The sequence below is a fragment of the Ziziphus jujuba genome, chromosome 5 (assembly GCF_031755915.1).
Source record: "Ziziphus jujuba cultivar Dongzao chromosome 5, ASM3175591v1".
In the NCBI taxonomy this organism is placed as follows: Eukaryota; Viridiplantae; Streptophyta; class Magnoliopsida; order Rosales; family Rhamnaceae; genus Ziziphus; species Ziziphus jujuba.
In genome coordinates, this window is record NC_083383.1 from 3829126 (window position 1) to 3839564 (window position 10439).

General features: G+C 33.0%; 2 protein-coding genes across 4 annotated transcripts; both read right to left on the minus strand.

The window, feature by feature from the left end:
* Nucleotides 1–365: 365 nt before the first annotated feature.
* Nucleotides 366–4322, minus strand: LOC107433674 (serine carboxypeptidase-like 13). Its single transcript, XM_016044990.4, has 14 exons — nucleotides 3847–4322; nucleotides 3573–3718; nucleotides 3397–3473; nucleotides 3092–3214; nucleotides 2406–2508; nucleotides 2290–2327; nucleotides 2015–2113; nucleotides 1816–1902; nucleotides 1575–1739; nucleotides 1384–1455; nucleotides 1156–1271; nucleotides 936–1049; nucleotides 767–812; nucleotides 366–584 (listed from the first exon to the last, which is right to left on the minus strand). The coding sequence occupies exons 1-14, from the start codon at nucleotides 3999–4001 to the stop codon at nucleotides 501–503; spliced, it is 1425 nt and encodes a 474-aa protein (XP_015900476.3). The 5' UTR covers nucleotides 4002–4322; the 3' UTR covers nucleotides 366–500.
* Nucleotides 4323–4833: 511 nt separating this feature from the next.
* Nucleotides 4834–9140, minus strand: LOC107433677 (peptidyl-prolyl cis-trans isomerase FKBP62). 3 transcript variants are annotated; one of them, XM_016044993.4, is made up of 13 exons: nucleotides 8711–9140; nucleotides 8526–8612; nucleotides 8098–8361; nucleotides 7899–7979; nucleotides 7702–7782; nucleotides 7399–7593; nucleotides 7038–7127; nucleotides 6777–6952; nucleotides 6427–6549; nucleotides 6157–6303; nucleotides 5565–5692; nucleotides 5351–5471; nucleotides 4834–5242 (listed from the first exon to the last, which is right to left on the minus strand). In XM_016044993.4, the coding sequence occupies exons 1-13, from the start codon at nucleotides 8910–8912 to the stop codon at nucleotides 5144–5146; spliced, it is 1794 nt and encodes a 597-aa protein (XP_015900479.1). In that variant the 5' UTR covers nucleotides 8913–9140; the 3' UTR covers nucleotides 4834–5143. The 3 variants fall into 3 exon arrangements, with proteins under 3 accessions (XP_015900479.1, XP_015900480.1, XP_048332044.1); XM_016044994.3 differs by having other exon boundaries at nucleotides 8098–8348; nucleotides 8711–8765; XM_048476087.2 differs by lacking the exons at nucleotides 8526–8612; nucleotides 8711–9140 and having other exon boundaries at nucleotides 8078–8124.
* Between the last annotated feature and the right edge of the window lie 1299 nt (nucleotides 9141–10439).

Sequence of the window (10439 nt, forward strand, 5' to 3'; positions counted from 1 at the left end):
TATATAATAAAGGGAAGCACGTGGCAACCACGCAAAAAAACCCAAAAAAAAAAAAAGGAGTTAATTATTAATTTTATTTTGATTTTTCTTTTTCAAATAAGACCCAAATCATAATGACCAATAGAATTACTTAGAACAGTTTTACTTATGTATTGACAGATTTCACCACATTTAATGGCATAGAATATTTAGTGTTAAGAACATTGATGGGAATGCATCAACACAAATTAAGTAGTCACATGACCATTTTTTACATTAGCGTATTTTCCAATATGTTACAAAACATAACATGGGGCATATTAATTGAACTCAATTAAATACACCTTCGTATTAATTTTGATAAAAAGCTCAATTAGTGTTGGATGGGTATAAAATTAAATTTATTTTTTAATAATATAAACATTCATATTCATAGGCACACCAACCTTTTTGGTTGACCCCTGAAACTATTTAAAAAACAAACAAGTTTTTCAATTAATGATACAGTTCGGGTCGGATTTTTACAGAGGCTCAGAATCAAGCCACCTTTGAAACATAGCGAGAGATTCTTCACGTCTGTATTCTGGAGCTGTGTGCCCTCCTCCCTGCACATTTCACAAAAATCCAAACAAAATATTCAAAACTAAAGTCTTTAATCTCCCACCACCACTAACTAGTTAGTTTTATACATTTTAATATGTCTATATATGTTTTTTTTTCTTTTTTTGGCTAAATAATACGTCATATATATAATTGCATATTTAGACAACTAAAGAAATAATCTTACTTTGACAGTCGCAAACGTCATCCGATTTGAATAAGTCCTCGTATAACTTTTCATGTCAATGATCAAAGCCATTACTTTAGTAGATTGACATATATATATATATAAGGAAAAAAACATTTCCTAAATATATATATAACCAATTAATATTTTGCTTCACAAAAGTACTTACCCACCAACTTGACCATGGACGACCCATGGCCTCCAGTCCTCAACAATTGAATAGTTTAAAGATCTTATCCACGCTTGAGTTGCCATGAATGGCACCAACATGTCATGATCTCCACTGTTTCATAAAAATAATAATTAAAAAAGACAAAAAGAAAATTATAAGTCCAGAGCTAATTATCATCTCCTAACATTGATAGATATATTAGTACTCAAAATGTGACCTGTATATCAAAGAGCGGTAGCCTCTAGCACTAAGGATTGCATGATACTCAACACTGCTGTGAACATCTGGCTCATATGTCAAATGTGAGCATCGCTTCCACTCCCCTTTACTTCCCTGCACTAGAACCATGTCAACTTTGGACTTCCTTATCTCTCTCTTTCTCTCTCTCTCTCTCTCTCTCTGTGACATTCCATCAAACATTTTGCGGTCATATTTTACTACTCACCGGCACTATGCCAAGAGCTTTGCGGACGCTAGGATCGTTGGCCCAATAAGAACATAGCAAATACCCATATTCCTACACAAACAGTAGATTTTACAAATTAAAACCAAAGCTTTATAATCATAATTTAAGATATGTAGCTTCTTTTTTTCTTTTTTTAGAAATGTGGCTATTTATTCAAATGGCGGATTTACACGGCAGCCCAGGGTGGGAAGTTGGGATTCCGAAACGAGCAACACTTGAGGATTCACAGAGAGAGACCTGGATCTTCTTTCAACACCCACAATCTTTTGTGGCTTTGGGGAAACAAAAGGGCACGAAGGTTCCAAAATATGGGCCTTATTTAATCCTGCAATACACTGTAGATTTACATGTATTTAGAAAGACCAAAACAAAGAAAGAATATATTGATAATTAAAGAAGGTTTGCGTGTACATTGTCATAAGCTTCAACATCTTTCAAACACGCAGCATTGCTGGGATCCACATCCATATACTCTCCTCCGCAATTCTCCTGCAACGACTGTACTAAACATATATATATTAAATTAGACCAAAGTTTGAATTTACCTTCTTTTTTTTTTTTTTTTCTTTTTTCTGGTGCATGGTGAATTTAACAAAGAGATGGAAATCACCTGGAAGACTTCATCAGAAATGAGTCCCATTCCATGCGCATATGGAATTCTGAAGTTGTCTTCTAACTTATTTGTTATTGGGTTTCCGAGTAAGTACCCCTATAACCATTTCAAAACCATTCATGTTTTTTCCTAGTTTGGAGATCCATTAGACATTGAAAAATTAAAAATACGTATCATTTTAGCCATTGAATTCGCTTCCCTTTTCGTTGAACTTTTGGGGATGGAATTCAAAAAAAAAAATATATATATATATATATATATTTAACTATAACCTGTAGATTTATCAATGGTTTAATGCCTTCTTCATTTCCTGCATGGCCACAAAACCTGAGAATTAATGTATGTGACTTTATGAGTATTGTTAAGACATTATCCTTTATTTCCCTACCTTTCGAGATTCGTTGAGATAGGACAGGTACGGTAATACCAGAATATGAATCTCCACCAACATAGAATGGATTTGAGATAAATTCTGGGTGTTCAATCAACCACTACAAAAACACAATTGAACTATTATATTATAAAATTGTCTAAGATTCCCCTCACTGCAGGCATTTTGGTCCTTATAAGTGAGATTTGAACTAGGCTATCTACCATATTAATTTAACATTGATTTAAAAGTTTTCAAAAGATTAACAATTAAAAAACGGATCTAATATATATCAAGTTAAAAACGGATCTAACAATATATATCCAATTTATTTTCAGTACAACTCTTCTCGTGTAAGCCCATTTAAAAAAAAAAAAAAATTGAATTTTACAAACGCCAAACAATGCAAATAATAATTTAACAAACTCAATTAATAATTCAACACAAATATAAATACAAATTGGGATATCAAATTTGACTAATATGAACACTATAAACTAGATAAAAATAAAAATATATATATATATATATATATAAAATAAAATTTAATACCATGTAAGATGATTACCGAAAAGGCTAAAACAAAATTACTGTAATTTATTCTCAAACAAATAGACGTACCAATATAGCTACTTCCACAAGCATATATAGATAAAAATTATTGACAAAGAAAAACAAATATATAGACATAGCATCGCAGTTACCTTCCTCAAGAATTGGAGAGCATGGTGGGTTTGTGTGAGGTCGCTAGATTGAGAAGCCTTCGGGGTTCTAGGGTAGGAAAATCCAGTGCCAACTGGTGAATCTAGGAATATTATGTTGGACACCTATACTTCGTGACACAATTAGTTTTAACAGAGTTTGTTTTTTTCCTTTCCACAATTAGTTTTAACAGAGTTTTTTTCTTTTTTTCTTTTTTTCTTTTTTTCTTTTTTTCTTTTTTGTCATGAAATAAATAAAAGAAAAATGCATATATATATATATATATATATATTCATAATTATATCACCTTTGTCCATGAGTGAGGATTTAAGAGTAATGTAGGTAGGCTCCCATTGTACTGCTCTACCTTAAAATTTAAAGGACCTACAAATTAATACAAAGAAATTAATCACTAAATATTATACATATTTGAAGAAGTTAGAATAAAAATAAGATATGAGATCGTTTGGTCGGTCTAATTACCAATTTCAAAAACAAGACCACTCCAGGCAGAGCATCCAGGACCACCGGTGAGCCAGAGCAAGAGAGGGTCCTTTTGAGGATTTCTCTCGGACTTGACAAAGTAGTAGAAGAGCTGCACATCCTCTCTCTCATCCACACCCACATACCTTATACATATACATTCACTTACTTTGATTATGTGATATATTTGTACCAGTACAATACCAGTACCAAATTCTAATTACATTAGAAGAAAAAGTTGCATGCATATATATATATATATATATAAACATACCCAGTTTCGAGTTGAAAAGGAAGAGAGTCCTGAAACCCGGGAAGAAATTTAACCGATGGATGAGACACTCCTGAGAAAGCCGCAGTTACTAATAACAGGAAGATATGAACCAGAAGCAAAATACAAAGCCTTGAAACTGGATCTGATTTTGGCATTTTGGTTGTCTTGCATTTATTATAAGTACGGTTTTTATGATCTTACCAAAGGGAACAAAAGGAAAGTGGTATGGTTTTTTACAAGTACAAAGAATGAAAGAAATCGGTAGCCGGAATGATGGTGATCAAGATAGAAAAGGCGAGACAGAAGTGTGCATAATTGATTACCAAATCCAAAAACAAGAGCAGAGAATTATTACAACTCGTGATCAGATAAATTATAGTGCTGATAAGGCAATCCCACAAAATCCATCTGTTTGTTTGTTTAAACTCCTTGCGTTTTCCGGGAACATGATTCTCTGACTTAATGATAACATATTATAAATAAAATAAAATAAATAAATAAAATAATCAACAACCTGTGTCTCCTAGCAAGTTGCACTAGGATATTTAGGTGTCTTGACGTTGACAGCTCACCCATGGACAAACTTATTCAAATTGTTTTATCATCAGATCATAAACACATTAATCAGAATGGCTGATCTCGATAAGGAAAGAAACATCAAAATTTTTACAATCCATCAATGGAAACCAAAAAATTTGAATATTTTATTGAAGAAAAAAATGTATATCCACAACTAATAATCTAAATATGAAATATTCAACAAGTCTACTTACCATTCTCAATTTTTTTATATCATTATTTATCGCTATTTTACCTTGTGTTTAAAACGTTAACAATTATTTTACTAAATCAACAATCATATAGAGAGAAAATTTAATTTTCAAAGATTCCAGGACATCTACACAAGACGAGGCATACAAAACTTAGCAAAAAATGAAAAAGGAAAAACAAAAAAGACAATTGTATAAAAAAGTATCCACCTCATGATTGGCCAGAAAATATATATTTATAAAATAGTTTCCATATGAAGTCAGAGCTTTCCCTTCAATAATGTACTCACATGCTATAGAGATGCCGACATGATATCATGAACAATCTCATATTTTACAAAGTTGGTGTGAACAATCAATTTGATGGATAACATTAACTTGATGGATAACATTAAAAATGGAAATGGAGTATTATGCTACGCCCATTTCCCCTATTTCCTTATCCATCACCTCATAAATTATACCATAAATTATATGTTATAATTGACTATACTGTGTTTTCGGGAGAATCAACTACCACTCCGCTTTCAGGAGTTCATTGAACTACCAGCCACTTTCTCCGCTTCCATTGCTACCATCTCTTCTTTTTTCTCATTCTCATTATCCGCTTTCTCGATTTTCAATTTCTGCCAGAAAACAATTTAGCTGATATATCATTTAGCTTAACTTATCATTAAAAGTTGAAAAGGAAAAAATAATTAACAATAAATAAATGAATTGATATATCCCTTAACCTTAGTAGCAGTTGACGAATCCTTTGTCATCCGTGAAAACATGTTTGTGTAGAGCATTGCATCTCTCTTATTGCTTTCAACTTGAAGTTGTTTCAAGTTCTTCTGCATCAAGTTCACCTCTCTAGAAAAAAAGAACAATACAATGTTCCAGAATGCATAAAAGTTCATAGTATATACCATATCTAACAGATTCACAATCAACTTATTCAGTTACCTGTTCTGAGGATCAGCCTCAAGAGCATTTTTGATGTCTAATTCAGCTAAGTCCAAGTCTGCAGTTTCCATGTAGGCTTGAGCCCGCCTGTACAAGGCTTTTACATTGTGAAACTCAACATCTAGAACCTGTAGAACACCAGAAAGTAGAATATTAGATGACACCTTTAACTCATACTCTACGCTCTGCCAAGAGATGTAGAGAACCAAAGAAAGCAGCATAACATGTTAATGACAGCTCTAGCAACCATGTATATTTCCCATCGATTAACTCATCTATGGTGATTTTCTAACAGCTGCAGCATGCCCAAACCATTAATGAATGATGTGTACATGACAGTATGGCACAGAGAGGCACTGCCAATTATTTCACTGAGAAAAATTGGGATCTAGTATGTCAGCCATTCACTTCAAAAGTGAAATTATAGAGATATTTTCCGTATCCATACGAAATTTTTCTATCTATCCACTGCATTGTTAGTCTTTCAAATGTGTCCTTTTCTGTTTATGATTCAGAACTTCCCTACTTCATCTTCTTTTTCCATGTTTATATATATATATATATATATTTTTTTAATCGTTTACAAAATTACCTTTGAACACAAATTGATTGCTCCCTGAAAGTCACCTAGTTTAAGGCTACATGCTGCACCATTTAACCAGGAAGACACTCTTAGTGCTTTGGCTAACTTAAGCTCATCTTTCTCAAAGGACATATCTTCACTAACATAGTCTGCAGCCTGAAAAAAGAGAACATGACAGATTTAATAAAAGTTAATCGAGATAACATACTAAGGCAGGTCAATTGGATAACTATTTGGAAGGGGACAGGGGAAAACTTGGTAGTTAGTGCACTAAGTTACTTTATCATATTTTTTTGCCGCTCGTTGATATTTCCCACTTTTAAATAGAAGATTGCCTTCTTCTTTCTTCCTTTCAGCTGCCTCAATTTTCTCATGATTACTCAGTTCCCATGGCACTTTTTCCTATTTGTCAGAGAAAAATAATGAGTAATTTCCAAGAAATTGGGAAACATATGTTGTGGTACAAGTGCTTTAAACATATTGAACTGATGGTCTATAACATATAAAGAATATTTACACTTGGTCCAAAAGAAAAAATATAGTACTGCATATTCTAAAAATTCTATACATACATAAACAGCAATTAAAATATCTATATATAATTCCAGTCGCATCAGATTAACCATTACCCTTTTACAGTCTAACATTTCAACTTCATAAATAACTTTTGAACAAGGTGGAACTACAGCCAGTTCCCGCCTCACTTCAACACTTCCAAAGCCATAATCAGGATCTATGGTCAATACTGCCCGCTCACCCTTCCTCATTGTTGCTGCAGCTCGGTCTAAACCAGCAATCACTTGTTCTACAGACAATGGAAAAAGAAAAACTAAAACTTGTGAGAACAGCAAATCACATAATAAGATCTCCAATGATTATGGTTCACTGACCTTCATCAGTGACAAATTCCAAAGGTTGCTCCCCATCAATTCCTTTTTTCTCAAAGACAGTGCCATCTTCCAGCATAGCCATATAGCTGACTGCAACATATGGAAAGTTTAATGACAATTTAACACTGCTCTAGTTCTTGAACAAAAGTATGTTACGTAATTACCTTTGAAAGTGTATATGTGTTAAATGTTATGAATAACTTCTTATATAATTCCATGAAAACTTAATTATGTAGCACCATTACAGACAAAAGCAATCCCAACTTCTATAACTACTCAATCCAAATTGATTTTCAAAATATTGCAGCGAGAAAAAAAAAAAAAAAAAAAAAAAGAAAAGAAAAAACGTTAGTCTACTTACTAGTAACAGTTGCACCTTCATCAGCACTAGGATTGCAATCCCCTTCTTTCACAATCTTTTTCAATACCTTGCCATCACCAGTAACATCAATAACAGGCTTGAAGGATACCAACTCTATATAAACATGCAGCAAAGAATTAGGCGGGATTGAATGAATCCAGTTGCCTGCGTCTCTCCCCTTCTCTCCCAAGGTATCTGCAATTCTATCGATTCCATGTTTAACACACTTTCCACTCTGTATAAGAAAGATAGAACCTTAAATTCTAATATTAGCTAGCTGTTAACAAAGATGCAAAGCTTTACACTGAGGTTGAACAATTAGTCTGGCTTTCTCCCCACTTTTCATGGTCATGATGGCTTTCGGCAATGCTGGACAAAGATGACCTGCAATTCCCACAAACACAAACATTATATAACTACCACAGATAGGCATAGTAATCAAATAACTATATTCCCAACTGGCATTGACAAGCAAACAGACACGTATTCTAAAAGAATACCATCTTTGACATAGAATTCAGTTCCTTCTTCTGGTGATTGAGCCACAATAGAGCCATCACCGAGTGCCACTCGATACTTCACTGCATTTACAAAGCCAACGGAGTCAAATAAAACAGCTTAGAAAACATCAGCTTTTAGGATAGGAATATGATAAACAAAAAGGAAACAATAGAATTACATAGCAAGTTATCAGAGTACCAAGAACTTCATCTAAATTGCTCGGTCGTGAATCTATCTGTCCTTTCTCTATTATTTTCTTGATAATCCCACCATCTTTGCTAACATCCACCACAGTGATCCACGAAATGAGTTCGACTTCAAACTGAAGGACTGAATTGGGTGGAACAACAACACCACCACGGCCACCAACTCCATTGCCCAGTTCAGCAGACGACGTAAACAATGCAATCTCTCCCTTCTTCATAGTAATTATGCCATGATCCAGCCCACTAACAATTTGGCCTATTCAAACTCATTAATCAACTTCAAGCATTTTTCTTTTTCTTTTTTTATTTTATAAACTCAAGAAAAAAAAAAAAAAAAAAAAGACCTATCTAATTTAGACAACTAAAAAAAAAAGTAATAAATAAATAAATTCAATGACAAGAAAAATTCTAAAAACTCACCCTGACCAAGCTTAACACTGAAAGGTTCGTCTCTATCTCTAGTGGAATCGATCTTTGTTCCATCAAGCAAAGTACCCACGTAGTGCACTAAAATTCAATTTCCACGATCATTTCGCTCACAATCAAAATAAAAACCATGCATCAAAAATAATCAAACATATAAAATCCTATCATTGTCAGAGTACCAGTGGCTTCGTCCCCAAACTCAGGAGTTTCCCAGCCTTGACCGCGCTTGATGAGCTTCTTCTTGAGGCCGGTGCCACCAAGCTCTCGCTCTTCCCCGACTTTGAGAGGAGGTGCTGACTCGATGACCTCTCCTGGTTCTTCGTCAAGGTCGTCCTCGTCCTCCATATCCGACAAGCTTGTCGCTGTATCTAACCGCCGCATGGCTCAATCGGAGCTCCGACCCACAAAACTAGCACCGGCACGGTTAACTATGGTTCTTTGCTGGTCGGATAAGATAAGAATTTGGCAGAGCTGTATACTGGGGATTGATCCGATGAGGAATCGGCGGGTGAGTTCTGTGGCACGACGGTGACGAGTGGACACTGAGTAGCAGAGTGTAGACCGAGAGAAGCCATGTTTGTCATTTCGTCAAAACGTAAGGGCATAGTTGTAAATTGGGTTTTCGGATAGGATTGGTGGGCCTTTTTCTAGATAGGTCCTCTTGCTTTCCAAACTCATATCATCGAATTAAGAAAAGGTTGATTTTTTATTTTTATTTTAATTAAAAATTCTTCAACCATTTACTCCTGTAAAAAGTCCTTATTAATCAAAATTTGACAAATAAATGAGTATTTCAAGTTTATTATGATAAATCCATCGAAAAGAAATGTTTTTTTATTTTTTGAATGATTCAAAAAGAAATGTTTACTGTAATATATGATTACAAAATTAAACTTTACAGCAGTTATAAAACATATTGGAAAAGAAAAAACTCTTATAAAACCAGGATTGAAATAGTCAAAGTTATAATAATCAACTGAATTAAAAGAAGTAACCAGAAAAAAATACTACAAAAACAAGGTATATGGTAACAAGGTTGAGGTTGACATGTATCTCCTCCAATATCGTTGTGCCAAGTTCTCGTCCGTGCCGAATCAAATGCGCTTTTCTTTTTTCTTTTTTTTAATTGGATCAAATATTATTTTATTTTAATATTAAAATGCAAAATCAAAATTACAAATAGATTCCGTGTTTGCATAATTAAAATTAATAAAATCTTTTAGAGATGCCTAAGAGCTACATGATCATATATTAGAATTATATATTATTTATGCTATGTTAAGGGAAATATCATTTATTATAATTATTGAATGATCACTAATAAAATTTAATTTTATATATTAAATTGTAATTTAAATGTTTATTATCAAAGAATAATTTTTAGATTTTTAAAATAAAAAATAATAAAATTAAATATTTTAATTAAAATTTATCATGAAAAATGTTGATCCTCACCGGTGATAACATATATCAAAACTTTTATATTACACATTACTGTATATTTTTCATATTAAATGATAATATCATTGTTTTTGGAAGCTCAAATGTATAAAAAGCAGACTGAAATTCAATATTTTAACACCCTTTCACATGCAGGTTAGAATGTGCAACATCAATTCTAATGATGAGTCAACTATTTGAAACTCACAAGTGGAAAATGAAGACCAACATCTCATTGTGAAAAACCCATAAAAAAAAAAAAAGGTTTAATATGTAAAGATTGGTTTAATTTGAAAATGTACAGTAAATTGAACTTATTGCCCGCAATTTTGATAACTATTATTGCAAATTTATAAAAATTATGTCCTCTTTCACATTTTCGGATTTCTTTGCAGGTTTTATGCATTTAAAAGGTGTCAGTTTACTAATTATTTATGAATTTTATCTTTCATCCTATATTTCAAACAC

Coding starts and splice junctions, on each gene's coding strand:
- LOC107433677 (XM_016044993.4), bottom strand. CDS start 8,912: ATGCGGCGGTTAGATACAGCGACAAGCTTGTCGGATATGGAGGACGAG. Junction 8,362..8,525: donor CAGTGTTAAGCTTGGTCAGG/GTGAGTTTTTAG, acceptor GAGTTTGAATAG/GCCAAATTGTTAGTGGGCTG. Junction 7,783..7,898: donor TGAATTCTATGTCAAAGATG/GTATTCTTTTAG, acceptor TGGGAATTGCAG/GTCATCTTTGTCCAGCATTG.
- LOC107433674 (XM_016044990.4), bottom strand. CDS start 4,001: ATGCCAAAATCAGATCCAGTTTCAAGGCTTTGTATTTTGCTTCTGGTT. Junction 1,740..1,815: donor ATGTTGAAGCTTATGACAAT/GTACACGCAAAC, acceptor GTAAATCTACAG/TGTATTGCAGGATTAAATAA. Junction 585..766: donor TGACGTTTGCGACTGTCAAA/GTAAGATTATTT, acceptor TGAAATGTGCAG/GGAGGAGGGCACACAGCTCC.